The sequence below is a fragment of the Amphimedon queenslandica genome, unplaced genomic scaffold (assembly GCF_000090795.2).
Source record: "Amphimedon queenslandica unplaced genomic scaffold, v1.1 AMPQUscaffold_13509, whole genome shotgun sequence".
Taxonomy (NCBI): domain Eukaryota; kingdom Metazoa; phylum Porifera; class Demospongiae; order Haplosclerida; family Niphatidae; genus Amphimedon; species Amphimedon queenslandica.
In genome coordinates this window covers 384,648-399,089 of record NW_003546255.1, presented here as the reverse complement: position 1 = coordinate 399,089, position 14,442 = coordinate 384,648, and the positions used below count along the sequence as shown (strand labels likewise).

The 14,442-nt window shown below is 36.9% G+C and overlaps 2 protein-coding genes and 2 long non-coding RNA genes across 4 annotated transcripts; 3 read left to right on the top strand and 1 right to left on the bottom strand.

The window, feature by feature from the left end:
- Positions 1–23: 23 nt before the first annotated feature.
- Positions 24–1,305, bottom strand: LOC109591938 (short-chain collagen C4-like). Its single transcript, XM_020007535.1, has 4 exons — positions 1,148–1,305; positions 977–1,096; positions 885–911; positions 24–816 (listed from the first exon to the last, which is right to left on the bottom strand). Exons 1-4 carry the CDS (start codon positions 1,209–1,211, stop codon positions 158–160), a joined length of 870 nt encoding a protein of 289 aa, XP_019863094.1. The 5' UTR covers positions 1,212–1,305; the 3' UTR covers positions 24–157.
- An 807-nt stretch (positions 1,306–2,112) lies between these two features.
- On the top strand, positions 2,113–9,546 carry LOC100640192 (phosphatidylinositol 4,5-bisphosphate 3-kinase catalytic subunit alpha isoform-like). Its single transcript, XM_020007512.1, has 21 exons — positions 2,113–2,384; positions 2,434–2,552; positions 2,919–3,134; positions 3,336–3,554; positions 3,988–4,118; positions 4,222–4,369; positions 4,675–4,872; positions 4,962–5,078; positions 5,300–5,458; positions 6,001–6,104; positions 6,239–6,323; positions 6,491–6,612; positions 6,949–7,092; positions 7,287–7,386; positions 7,489–7,661; positions 7,820–7,929; positions 7,981–8,059; positions 8,263–8,433; positions 8,587–8,704; positions 8,846–8,991; positions 9,143–9,546. The coding sequence occupies exons 1-21, from the start codon at positions 2,132–2,134 to the stop codon at positions 9,408–9,410; spliced, it is 3,180 nt and encodes a 1,059-aa protein (XP_019863071.1). The 5' UTR covers positions 2,113–2,131; the 3' UTR covers positions 9,411–9,546.
- A 243-nt stretch (positions 9,547–9,789) lies between these two features.
- LOC109591251 (uncharacterized) lies at positions 9,790–11,684 on the top strand. The gene is made up of 5 exons (XR_002189728.1): positions 9,790–9,879; positions 9,995–10,082; positions 10,186–10,390; positions 11,176–11,282; positions 11,517–11,684. It is a non-coding gene; the product is annotated as an uncharacterized LOC109591251 (long non-coding RNA).
- A 121-nt stretch (positions 11,685–11,805) lies between these two features.
- Positions 11,806–12,518, top strand: LOC109591245 (uncharacterized). The gene is made up of 2 exons (XR_002189725.1): positions 11,806–12,241; positions 12,298–12,518. It is a non-coding gene; the product is annotated as an uncharacterized LOC109591245 (long non-coding RNA).
- The last annotated feature ends 1,924 nt before the right edge of the window (positions 12,519–14,442 follow it).

Genomic DNA, 14,442 nt, shown 5'->3' with positions numbered 1-14,442 from the left:
CATGTATGTACTTTCAGCAACAGTTATTAGTCATAAATGTTTTTGAAACAATTTCTTTTTAAAAAAAACAACTGAACTACAAAATTGACCAAAACAAATGAAAATCAACTACACTACTCAAAACCTAGTTTATGAAAGGTGTTCTTGTTGAGTCCATTTATCGGGAGCAAACTGCACAGGTAATGGCCAGATTGTTCCTGTAGCGACCGCATGGAATGCTGTTTGCACGACAGATAACTCGCATAAAGTACAAGAGGATTCCATTTTGATTTCCTTGAGAACCGGCAACAGCATCAGCATTAACATCAACGCAGACTGGATCGACTTGTTGAGCATGATTGAAATAACTTGACATCATGTATCCAAAGTATTCTCTGGTCCATCCACGAGGACAGGTTGGTTTGGCCGGTATCGTGATTGTAGTCGTCCTCCTTATAGCACGGCAAACAGCACATGGTACAGCGAAATCATGTACTTTTTTTGCAAAGATCCTGTTCGATGATTCATATTCGCTTCCATAAATGTAAGAAGCTGAAACTGGTGGCACAGTGCTCAAGTATGCAGGGTCGTATGGCATGCACATGTACTTAGCCCCATTTCCACGCTGAGTATAGAAACCGCCACCAACTTGTCCTGCATAGACCAGCTGAGCTCCTCTCCTGCAGCTAGCCTTTCCCCATCTTGTGTATGTAGTGCCGGCTCCGCTGGCTCCATTGTAGTAGTTGTCAGGATCGATGACAAGGACAAGCTTCTTGCCACGTGTCAAGTGAACAATAACGTTTTCGGCATTAACGTTATCCCCCTCTTCACTGACTTCTGCAATTAATGAAAAAAGAAATTACATGAATAATAGCATAATAGCTAATGAATGCTATTATATTTACCTTTACTGATGTCCTGCATGTCTGTGTCTGAATGAAGAAACATAAAGAGCAAAAATAAAATCATGATAGTTAAGATGTAAGGTATTATGCACCTTCAAGCTGCATTTCTTCTTGTTCCTTTGTTCCTACTTCGTTTTCCTTCGTTTCTACTTCTTTCTCCCCTTGTGGTGCTAATTCTGCATTATTGAGTTCATCAAACTCTGTTTCTTTGTCTGGAATATCAAATTCAAATGTCATAATACTAGTATAATAGTAAACTTTACCCCATTGTGAGTGGGCCATGCCCAAAACGAGCATAAGAGCAGCAAGAGAAAGGAACACCTTCATTGTTACTCAAGTAACTCAACTAGTCTTCAATACACACAAGCTATAATGCTTAATAACAGCTCAAGCAATGAGAACTAGTTGTGTGAAAGTTGACTCCACTGCTCTCTCTTATATAGTCTCAGACTTCACTGATCTCACTATGCACATATGTAGGCATGGCTTCAATGTACTCCTTGTACTCTGCCCAAATTGAATCTATTTTGCAGGTCTTCAGAGTCACTTAAGTGTAAACCAATAGGCCAGAAGGAAGCTCATAAGGATTTATAATCTCATTAGAGTGCGAGTAGACCACTAATTTTTAATGGACTGAGGTCACACTATATATATGCTAGACAGGATGTCTCGAGGGATATCTATTAGCAAGGGCTCAAAGTCTCTGCAAAGTAAGGGCTCATTTACAACTCTTGCCCAAGGCTAAGTAGTTATATAAAATTAGGAAATAGATGAATTCCTGCATGCATTGCTTTGCTTGTAGCATGCATCAATTGAGCTATGAGTAAATCAATTCATTTTTTAAATAAAAAGATTATTGTTCTGTGTATTCTTTAAGTGTATTTGCTAGCATGCTGCAGCCATTATGCTTTAGGCTAAAACTTTAGCAAGTTGGTTTAGTAAGCTAGTCTTATGGTGGGCTATATAATCTTAAAACTTGACAGTGACAGACAATTCACTTGCTAGTTCAGTTGTGGTTGCATAGCATGCAGAGTCTTGGTAAGCTTATTTTACTCCATAGGTTTGACCATGGATATGGTTTGACCACAAGTTGCAGCCAAATGAGCTAATGCATGCATGTACATGTGCAAATCTTGCATTTTGCATGCATGCATAATAATTATGCAGGAGTTGTAATGGGCGTGGCCTCATTATGGGTGTGTCTGTTCATTCCTGTTAGGCTGTTAATCTGTAAAGAAGAAGCCAAAATGGCCGCTCGGAGGAACCTTCCACCAGTACCAGTCCCCCAGGGCCTACCTCCTGTCCCTCAGTCTCCTCACCCAGCTCTTATTCAAGACGAAAAGATCAACATGGACATATTGATGCCTACTGGCATGCTTATAACCCTCGCCTGCTACAAACAAGCATCTCTATCGGATATAAAGGCTGCCGTGTGGCAAGAGGCCCGTAACCAGCCGTTATTTGAAATGATCAAGGACCAGAGCTTCTACTCCTTCTTTGGTAAGTACTCTGTCATTATTTGTGTGGGTCTGATGCTTTTTAATGTCAGGTATCACTGCTGATGGTAACAAGGAAGAACTGGTTAATGAGTCACACAGTTTGGCTGACATTGATCTGTTTGTTCCGCTTCTGAAGCTGAAAGAGAGAGCAGGAGACATGAAAGAGAAGGTTCAATATAATTATAAAGATACATTATAAACTTGTACATAATATTTTTATCGTATGCACAGTGTACATACATGTACATGTTCTAGCATACTAATCATGATGTTTTGGAAAACTGCTTTATGGTAATTAGTGACTTTTGTGTCTTAAACTGACTAATTTTTAAATGCTAGATGTACATGTACATGTACCTATGTATTGTACACGTACATGTACACATACATTAGGTAGTATAAATCATACTTTAAACTTTGTGACAGTTACTCCTTCATTGCTTGTACATTGTACATGTTGTATGTACATGTTTATTTTATGAATATGTGATCTTAATATATGAGTGTCTTTTAAGGTGCTTTATATTTCATTTAGAAACTCAATGCCGAGATCGGGGCTCTCATCGGTCGTAAACTGGCAGATTTCGACGTGATGGAAGCCGAGGTCCAAGACTGTCGGCGTCACTGGCTGTTCGTGTGTGAGGAGGTTCTTAATTTGCGTCAAATGAATGATGAGACTTTGAGAAGGTATAACTTCTCTGCTCTTACTGTAGGACCAGATGAGCCAAACCTCAGCCAGCAAGCACTGAATGTGAGTTGAGGAGAGAGAAGGGGGAGGGAGAGAGAGAGGAATAAAAAGAGGGCAGAGATAAGATTAATATAGAATCTACAATGTACACATGTACATGTACAGTGTATCAGATTTCAGACTTTTGTATGTTTATGTGTACATGTACTTGTATAAACAGTATTATTATTATTATTATTATTATTTGATAATTTTCTTTCCCAGGGTGAGCTTGAAGTCAGTTTCCTTAATGCCCGTGGTCAGATGTACCCGCTGAAGTTACCCTTTTCCTACGACAGGTCTGCCTCTGACCTCATTAATCTCTCCTTCTCTCAGCCTGAGGTTCGGAAATCCTTCAAGCGCTACCAACCGAAGGACTTTAGTCTTAAAGTCCAAGGATCCGAAGAATATCTATTGGAAAATGTACCACTACAACAATACAAGGTATTTAAGAAATAGTTGTACATGTACATGTACATGGCATATTTTTAATAGTTATCCTAATGTGAAACTGTTGCCATATGCACCCATCTGTAGTACATGTACACGAGTGTATGCATACATTGTCAAGTGTATGTGTGTTTTTCTTTCATTATGTTTGTATAGCCTGATGTTTATGATTATAAGAGGACTCTACACTGTACATGTACAATATGTGAATGTGCATTCAAAACATGACTATATATGGAGTTATCTACATGTATGCATCTTTCTTTTTCCATTTCTCTCTTCCTCCTCTCCCTCTCCCTCTCCCTCCTCTCTCTCTCCCCCTCTCCCCCTTTCCCCCTCTCTCTCCCCCTCTCCCCCTCTCTCTCCCTCCCTCTTTCTCCCTCCCTCTCTCTCTCTCTCTCTCTTTCTCTCTCTCTCTCCCTTTTAGTATGTTCTTCACTGCATTGCACGTCACATTCAGCCAAAATTCTGCCTAATCCCGTATGAAGGAATACTAACAGTTGAAAAGGACGTATTTATTCGTCCTATTCATGCACTTCAATCTGGAAAGGATGCAAAGTAAAATCAATGATACATGTACATGTACATTAATTAAATATTATACAATATATACATGTATATAAATATCATATGTTATTATTTTTTAATTTTATTTGTTTAGGTGGCAGTCGGACTGTGGCCCTTTTAATTTGTCTCGTGGGACAATCGGGAAAGATCAAATGTCTTATATATCAACTTGGAACGTGAGGCAGACCTATAAAATTAAAGTTGTTGGAGCTGCTAATATCAACGTATCTGATACTATGAAAGTGAGTAGCAACAATGAGTGTACATTGTATGCCTGTACAAGTAAATGTACATAAATGCAGATTTTCTTAGCCCAATAATATTTCTGCTAATTTGTGCAAATTTAGAAACTTCAATCCTTGCAATTTTTATTAAGCTATACATGCATGTACATGTACATGTATATATAGCAAGGAAAGGAATTTTACTATTTGCAAGAATTTTGGGCCACAAAAATATGTAGCTATTTCATACCATGTACATGAACATGTATTCATGGTATGGTAATAGTGATACTGTGTTAATTCTTCTCTGTTATTCCTTTTAGGTTTATGTGAGGGCTGGTCTTGGTCACGGCGATCAAACTCTATGTCCTACCACTTCAACTTCAAAGGGAGCATCCCCCGAGAAACCAGAGTGGAACGAGCTCCTTGAGTTTGATGTGCCTATACTTGAAATGCCTCGGAGCGCCAAACTCTGTTTCATAATATATCAGCAGAAACAGCCAGGACGAAAGAGCAAAGAAGTAAAATTTAAATTCAAATAATTCTAGAATTTAAATTTAAATAAAAATTTGAAATGATTTGAATATTCCTTCCCTTTCTTGTCTTGTAGGATGCTCCCTTGGCTTGGGTGAACTTGAATGCGTTTGATTATGATGGTGTCCTTCAGGCTGGCCGCTTTACTCTCAATGCGTGGCCCATCGAAGATGATCATGCCATTCAAGATCAGGTCAACCAATGTACATGTACATTGTAGTATAGTACATATACTAAATTACTAATGTAGATTGTGTGTATGTACATGTACATGTACATGTATAATTATCATTGTGGTATATGCATGTGTATGCAGTAATAATAAATCAATAACTTTTTAATGAAAAAACTTACTATAATAGTATTTGAAGTCACCTGAGTGTGTGTATTAAGTATTGTTTTTATTCTTTATAGTTAAACTATATTGGGTCTACAGTACCTAATGCCCACCTTTCCAAATCCATTCAGTTGACAATTGAGATACCTCACTTCAGCTCAGTTCCTATATTGTTCCCTTCGGCTAGTGAGATACAAGCCTTTGCTGTTGAAATGGCCCAAGGCTCAGTTTCTTCAGTAAGTATTGTAATGTTATGCTACATGTACTGTATTTTACATTCTAGTATTACTGTGCATTATTAATGTATGTGCATGTATTTCTGATGCTTATAACTTGAGAATCTGAAGTTGGAATTGACTCAAACTTTATACACAGCATAAGGACATCAATATGTATTAGAAAATGTAATAAAAAGTGGGGGTGATTTTGGAGCCATTTTTTGGAAAAAACCATGGGCTATAGTACAGGGATTTTTTTAGGATTTCAGTGTTTTCTTAAAATGGCCATAATTCAAAAAATTGAAGTCGGAATCGGTTCAAACTTTCTACATAGCATAAAGGCATCAATATGTACCAGAAAATTAATAAAAATTAGGGGTCATTTTGGAGCCATTTTGTGGAAAAAACCATGGGCTATATAGTACAGGGATTTTTTCAAAGATTGGCCTATTTCTTAAAATGACCATAAGGGCTTGAAATCATTAAAGTCAAGATTTTAGAATAATTCCTTGCTATTTCCATGTACGTGTATATTGATTTTTGAATTTTTCTCTTTGTAGGCTCGTTTTAATAACCAGGAGATCGATGAGCTTCGTCGAATCATAGAACAAGATCCTCTTGACGAATTGGATGAATCTGACAAAGAAATTCTATGGAAAATGAGGTAGGAAACAAACCTATTACAGTATTACTATTACTAAACTAAACTAAACCTATTATTAAACCTGTTGACTATTACAATTTACCTCATTATCATTAACTATAATCATTTTCTATTTCTCTCTCTTTTCCTCTTAGGAACGTGTGCTGTGACAGACACCCTGAAGCTCTGCCTAAGTTATTGCAGTCAGTCACCTGGAGCAATCGGAGTGATGTAGCACAGGTAATTATAATCATTATTATTATTATTATTATTATTATTATTATTATTATTATTATTATTGTTGTTATTATTATTATTATTGACATTATTATTGTTATTATTGTTATTGTTGTTGTTATTGTTGTTGTTGTTGTTGTTATTGTTGTTGTTGCTGTTGTTGTTGTTAGGTATATTTGTTGCTGGAGAGGTGGTCTCGTCTCAACCCAGAGCAGGCTATGGAGCTCCTTCATTTCCAGTATGCTGATTTAGCAGTGAGACAGTATGCTGTAACCTGCTTGGAATCATTGAGGTACCTATACACTACACACACTCACTCATTACCTCCAGTACATGTGCATGTATACAGTACATGTACATGTAAATGCATGTACATATACATGTATACAGTATATGTATCTCTTTAGTGCATGTACATATGTACATGTACATATATACATGCATCACTGTACTGTATAGCAGGTATAGTATTCATACATACATGTACATGTATGTATTTTGTTGAATGCATTGAAAATTTAATATGTATGTAGTGCATGTACATGTACATTATAAAGACCTATAGTGTTCTGTATGTTGTATATTTTTAAAAATATTTTTAAAAATTACTTGTTTCTTTTATTTCTAGTGATAATAAGCTACTCATGTATTTGCTCCAGCTGGTTCAAGCTCTTAAATTTGAGCCGTATCTTGACTGCCCCCTGGCAGAGTTTCTCCTGAAGAAAGCTCTTAGCAATAAATCAATTGGACACTATCTTTTCTGGTATCTCAGGTAAGAGGGTGTTACACTATAAGTATTTGCTAGTATTTTATTGTTAATTTTAAGTATTTTTATTATAATTTTGTTGCTGCACTTCTATTTTTAAAATTTTTTATTAAATTTAATAAAAAACTGCATGATTTTTTTAATTCTTAATAAGGAATATGCAATTTTTATTATATTTTATTTTTTAATTTTATTCTTAGAGCTGAAATGCATCTACCTATTGTGTCAGTACGTTATGGTCTCATTCTTGAGGCTTATTGTAGGGGGTGTGGCCGCTACAGAGAGTCATTAGCCAAGCAGGTACGTGTATAAACATAATTTGTTGTTGTTATTATTATTATTATTATTATTATTATTATTATTATTATTATTATTATTATTATATATTTTTTATTGTACTAGGTTGATGCTCTTGGTAAGTGGAAGCAGGTGACTGGTGAGCTCCAGAAGGTGCAGAAAGCGAAAAAGTCTAAGGCTGTGGACGAGAGAGATTTCTTGAGGACTCCTCATCTTCTGAAGGCAATGGAAGACCTTCGGTCTCCGCTAAATCCAGCCTTGATGCTTAAAAACCTCCTGTAAGTTTTAAGTAATAATAATTTATAAAAAATGCCTGTGGCAGCAATTTTCAAGCTTTTTCTGATGCATGTACTTGTACTTATGTTGTGTAGAAAGTTTGAGCTGATTCTCACCCACCCTCAATTTTTTATCACATTTCTTTCTCTATTAATTGCAGTCCAGATAAATGTAAAGTGATGGACAGCAAGATGAGGCCCCTTTGGCTATCATTCGTCAACATGGATCCACTCGGCGGTACTGTACTACAGATATTCAAGAACGGAGATGGTGCGTACATGTACATGTATATTCAATTTTTATTATTTTTACTATTTTTAGATCTAAGGCAAGACATGCTGACCCTACAAGTTATGAACATTATGGACAACGTCTGGCGTGAGGCCGGCCTAGATTTAAGGTACAATGTTACTAAATATAGCAAATACACCACTGCCGTCACTAAATTTAGTGCATGTTACTAAAAATAGCAACTCTCACAATGATGAGACCTTTAGAAATATATGATGTAATGATGCCGTTACTAAATTTAGGACACGTTACTATAAATAGCTACTTGTTAATGGGACATTTATACTATCATTCTTTTGTTTCTATATATAGAATGAATCCTTATGCTTGTTTGTCGATGGGTGACCAGGTTGGTCTGATTGAGGTGGTGTTGGACTCCACAACTATAGCTAAGATACAGAAGCAGCAGAGTGGAGCAAGAGGAGCCTTTGATAAAAAGTTGCTGTACTCCTGGTTGAAGAGTAAGAATAAATCTCAAGCAGAGTAAGTCATGAAGATATACCCGTACAGTTAATTAATGTAATACATGTACATACATGTATATTGAAAGCTGTGTTTACACGTACATGTAAAATGCATGTATTATTATCAAGACTTGTTATACTTTTTTCCTATTTTATTTTTCATTTTCCTCAGATTAAATAAAGCAGTTGATAACTTCACATTGTCATGTGCTGGTAGCTGCGTAGCCACTTATGTACTTGGTATAGGGGATAGGCACTCAGACAATATAATGCTCAAATCTAATGGACAAGTAAGCACATAATGATTGATAATAATAATAATAATAATAATAATAATAATATTGCTATCAGTGTTATGATATCTGTGATGCTATTATTATTGTTGTTGTTGTTGTTGTTGTTGTCATTGTTATTATTTTTTTGCTTTTTAGTTGGTTCATATTGATTTTGGTCACTTCCTTGGTAACTTTAAGAGCAAGTTTGGCGTGAAACGTGAGAGAGTGCCCTTTGTCCTTACTGACGATTTTATTCACATCATTACCAGAGAAGAAGGGAAGACATCATTTGAGTTTGTCAAGTGAGTAACAGAGAGAGAGAGAGAGAGAGAGAAAAGGCAACAAGAAAGATAGAAAAGAAAAAGTATTATAAATCAAGTTATAGTTATGTGCTCACAACTAGCTATGTACAAAAAACAGTACAGGGCTTTACCTCTTTATGTTGCATTACAGGTTTAAGAACCTTTGCGAGAAGGCTTTTATGCTCTTACGTCAGAAAGGAGATCTCTTCATCACACTCTTCACTATGATGCTCTCCACTGGTATTCCTGAACTTAGGACGATCGATGACATTCGCTACATCAGCAATGCTCTTTGTCTTTCTAAAAATGATGACCAGGCAAAGGAGGATTTCCGTAAGAAGTTGGCAGAGGCTGTCAAGCATTCTTGGAGTGTCAGTATTAACTGGTATTTCCATAATGTGGCACGTACTGGGAATTAAACTCAAATTTACTCAAATTTATTTGTTATTTTCTCAATTGTTTTTTTAACATTTTATTTTTTGTAGCTCCCCACTTATACAATGACTAGTTGTTTGTTTTTATACCCAATATTATTGTTGTTTTGATTTTATTTAATTTTGTAATAAACAATGCGTGTTTATAATAATGATAAATAATTATTATTATCACTCTTAATGACCCTCGCCCACGCGTAGGCATTGCGCATGCGCACAACTGCAATAATCACGTGTTTGAAATCCAGTGAAACTATGACGTCAATATGTAGCCAAGGTGTCTCTTAGCAACTGTTTGACGTCATTTAGACTGACCAATGAGATTCGTCCGCGAAGGTCCCTTCCCGGGAAAACCCAAAGGCTATATAACAAGCTGCCCCTAGATTCTAGCTCATTTCTGCCATTTTCTCTGGCACCAAAGGATCAGTCTTCAAGGGTCTGTGTCTCTGCTACAGTTAGTCATGGCCATCTGTCTCTTCTTCCTCTCTCTCCCCTCACTCTCTCTCTCTCTCTTTCTTTTCTCTCTCTTTTTTAATTCCTCACTCATTTATATTCTCTTTATCTTACAGGTTGGCAGCAGTTGGCCCGTTTTTCAGTTTCTAAAAGGTCAAGGCGGGTTGTGACCTCTCCCTTCAATGGCTGCTACACCTGTTCATGGTTAGTAGTCTCTCTTATCCCTCTCTTTCTCTCTCCTCTTCTTTATCTTTACTTTCCTTTTTATAATTTTGTCTTTTGTCACTTATTTTTCTTTCCCGTACAGGTAAGCAGTCTTGGCCCTCATGCACACCCACCCCCTGGGAAACCAGAATGCTAAACTAGTGGATTTATTGGACGTTCTTCGTTTCTCTTCCCCATGTGCTCCGTTAAATTTCCCGCCATTTTGTGAGGCCACGCCCACCAAAAAGAGGCACAAACGGGCAAGACTGATCGATGGAACAAGAAAGAAAGAATGGATGTGATATCAAGTGAGGATTTTATTTTTGCTAGAGCCATGTATCTCTGTTGTAGACACTTGTCTGCATAGCCTCTTGTTTGCTTGTTGTTACTTGTTTTGATAGTGTACTGTAGCCTGTTGCTGTATATTGTACTGTACTGTAGCCTATTGTCTGTATACTGTACTGTACTGTAGCCTATTGTCTGTATACTGTACTGTACTGTAGCCTGTTGCTGTATACTGTACTGTACTGTAGCCTATTGTCTGTATACTGTACTGTACTCTAGCCTATTGTCTGTATACTGTACTGTACTGTAGCCTATTGTCTGTATACTGTACTGTACTGTAGCCTGTTGCTGTATGCTGTACTGTACTGTAGCCTATTGTCTGTATACTGTACTGTACTGTAGCCTATTGTCTGTATACTGTACTGTACTGTAGCCTATTGTCTGTATACTGTACTGTACTGTAGCCTCTTGTCTATACTGTACTGTACTGTAGCCTATTGTCTGTATACTGTACTGTACTGTAGCCTATTGTCTGTATACTGTACTGTACTGTAGCCTATTGTTTGTATACTGTACTGTACTGTAGCCTATTGTCTGTATACTGTACTGTACTGTAGCCTATTGTCTGTATACTGTACTGTACTGTAGCCTATTGTCTGTATACTGTACTGTACTGTAGCCTATTGTCTGTATACTGTACTGTACTGTAGCCTCTTGTCTATACTGTACTACTTTACTGTACTCTAGCATGTATACTGTAGTGTGTGTACTGTACTGTCATATTCACTTCTTTTTTATTCCATTTTAGGAGTCAAGCTGTGTCCGGTTTCCATGGGAGTGTCTCTCTGTGGAGCTGGACATGTGTTATGAGGACGATCTTAGAGTCATTGGTATGGGATTCTCATGGATCAATCAGTGAGTCAATAATTGTAATACTAGCTGGGCTGGCCAACCAGACCTGGCTAGTAGCGCACACATACAATCCTTGCATGTCAATATATGTATGTCCCATTTGCATGCGTATAATAAACACAAAAGGTCGTGTATGTTATAACATACAGAACCCTGCAGTTTCTGTCCTTTTTGTAAGGAATAGTGTTTGTCTATTTTTATACTTATTGCTACATCTCTCTCTCTCTCTTCTATAAGCTTCATTTTGTCCTGTTTGCCCTTGTCTCTCTTCTCCTGTTGGTTGCTGTTTCGATGACTGAATGCTACGGTATCTGCTGGTTTCTCTGAACTTAATGCTGCCCTCAGCTCTCAATTGTTTTGCAGTATGTCCTCTGGCCCCTGTACAGCACCTTTGGATTATATGGATACCAGCTAAGTAATAAATCAGGAGCCCAACCTTTTTCATGGGCTCCTGAATAGTTGTACTATGCATCATACATCCCTTTGCATGTGTACATGTAGTCCCTTTTTTTCAAATAAAATTAGAGAGTTTGAGAGTCCATCTTAATTATACATTGTATTATACAGGTGAGTGGTGACCCTTTACATTAGCTACTACACAGTAATATTGTACCATTCCTATACCTGTCATTGCTTGATGCTTCTTCCTTTAGCTTAGGTTCGTCTCTACTTACTGATTCGACAAACGTTCGATCAGGAAGTAACCAAATAATGCATTGTTTTATAATGTGTATTTTGTGTATCAAGCAATGACATATGTCTTCATATGTAGCATTTCAAGAGTTGGAACTGTTTACCCGAAAACAGCATACCCTCTTGTTTGCTATAGGTGGGAATGGATAGTCAGAAATTTTTCTTTTCGTTCGAGGATTAAAAATAGGCCTCATTTTTGAATTAGAAGATTGATAGCCTAAAACTGCAATTTCTTCTTTTTACTCTTCTGTTATCATTATGGACAACAGGTTATTTTATCCTCTTTTGTGTGTCAATTTTACTTTATTTTCGTTTCTACCTTTAGTTTCACTTGCCTCTGGCAGCTAGAGAGGATACTGGATGACTTTACAATTGATTCTAATTGCTCTCTGCTTCAAGTGCTTCTTGTGAGGTCTTTGATATCTTCATGGAAGTCCAACCCAATCGAAGTACTGAGGTTGTCTAAGTCTAATGGTCTGGGCAAGTTATTGCTGGATTATTGTAATGCTATTATTATTAATGCTAGCAGGGACTGGCCAACCAGGCCTCGTCTTATGCATGTTCTCATATATATGAAGACTAGTTGACTCCAGCAGATATTGTACTGCTTATCAGAACAAACAAAACCCATTTAAGAGTGAAATACAGGTGTTGGCCATGCTTCTATGAATATCATTATAATATGTATACCTACATTTTTCAAATTCCAAGCGGCTGGTGTCAAACTCAGTTGGGATATAGTATAGGTGACCCAATTTATGCACGTTCCTCATATAGGTGACATGATTCATTCATGTTCCTATTCCTATTTTATGACACGTTTTGTTAGATTTTAACAGTCCTAAACATGACACTAAACTGTTTCTAAGTTTAGCTAATAATATCCTATTACATATGTAAATCTATGATATTTTTTTAGCATCATAGATTTACATGCACATATGTAACAGGGTATTGATTTTATTGCGTTTTAGTATACCACGTAGCGTAGTTACGTAGCGTAAATTGTAACGTCTTGCAGTCTCCACTTTCACTTTCTTTCAACCATGTTCATCATCATTGGATCATTTCATCTGCTGTTCGTTCAAAATATGCAAGAAGACTTCGATCAATCATGACTGTGATCTTGTGAGAGCGTATCAATCAAGAACAGATTTACTGTTAGCTAATTGAAGAGGCGATCACTGTGAAAGGACTTCCAACTATTTTCATAGCATTGAGGCTCAAGCTGTCACTATACTCTACACTTCTATCAGTTTACAGTTGGATCATTCCTTTTAGCCGGGTCATGGTGGGTAAATTGGTGAGGTTTGTGATGCAGGTAGCCTGATGGACCTGGGCACTAGCTTCCTAATTCTCATTCTGATTTCTTTCTCGATCCCGTGGCTTTGACTGAAGATCATTTTTAAAGTGTTTGCCACAGCTTAAAAATAAGTCAATAGTTCTCATTGTAGGTTTATGATCAAACGTAATGTCAAATTAGCGTGTGTGTGATCTGACATTTTGATGCCAATAGCGCTTTAAAATTGACACGAAATTAGCGAAATTTTAATTCTACATTAATTGCGTTTCATGGCGAGAGTGTATTGTCATGTTCCTCATATAAGGGACCCAATTCATACATGTTCCTCATGTAAGGGACGCAGTTTATACATATCCCTCATACAGGTGACCCAATTCATACATGTTCCTATTCCTATTTTATGACACGTTTTGTTAGATTTTAACAGTCCTAAACATGACACTAAACTGTTTCTAAGTTTAGCTAATAATATCCTATTACATATGTAAATCTATGATGTTTTTTTAGCATCATAGATTTACATGCACATATGTAACAGGGTATTAATTTTATTGCATTTTGGTATACCACGTAGCGTAGTTATGTAGCGTAAATTGTAACGTCTTGCGGTCTCCACTTTCACTTTCTTTCAACCATGTTCATCATCATTGGATCATTTCATCTGCTGTTCGTTCAAAATATGCAAGAAGACTTCGATCAATCATGACTGTGATCTTGTGAGAGCGTATCAATCAAGAACAGATTTACTGTTAGCTAATTGAGGAGGCGATCACTGTGAAAGTATTTCCCACTATTTTCATAGCATTGGGGCTCAAGCTGTCACTACTCTACACTTCTATCAGTTTACAATTGGATCATTCCTTTTCGCCGGGTCATGATGGGTAGATTGGTGAGGTTTGTGATGCAGGTAGCCTGATGGACCTGGGCACGAGCTTCCTAATTCTTATTCTGATCTCTTTCTCGATCCCGTGGCAATGACTGAAGATCAGTTGTTTAAGTGTTTGCCTCAGCTTTCAAAATAAGTCAATAGTTCTCATTGTAGGTTTATGATCAACGTAATGTCAAATTAGCGTGTGTGTGATCTGACATTTTGATGCCAATAGCGCTTTAAAATTGACACAAAATTAGCGAAATTTTAATTCTACATTAATTGCGTTTTATGGTGAG

Excerpts from the sequence above, each read along its gene's own strand:
- LOC109591938 (XM_020007535.1), bottom strand. The coding sequence starts at position 1,211 with ATGAAGGTGTTCCTTTCTCTTGCTGCTCTTATGCTCGTTTTGGGCATG. Across the intron at positions 1,097-1,147 it reads CATGGCCCACTCACAATGGG|ACAAAGAAACAGAGTTTGAT; the intron begins GTAAAGTTTACT and ends TTGATATTCCAG. Across the intron at positions 912-976 it reads AGAAGAAATGCAGCTTGAAG|ACACAGACATGCAGGACATC; the intron begins GTGCATAATACC and ends TTCTTCATTCAG.
- LOC100640192 (XM_020007512.1), top strand. The coding sequence starts at position 2,132 with ATGGCCGCTCGGAGGAACCTTCCACCAGTACCAGTCCCCCAGGGCCTA. Across the intron at positions 2,553-2,918 it reads CAGGAGACATGAAAGAGAAG|AAACTCAATGCCGAGATCGG; the intron begins GTTCAATATAAT and ends TATTTCATTTAG. Across the intron at positions 8,992-9,142 it reads ACATCATTTGAGTTTGTCAA|GTTTAAGAACCTTTGCGAGA; the intron begins GTGAGTAACAGA and ends GTTGCATTACAG.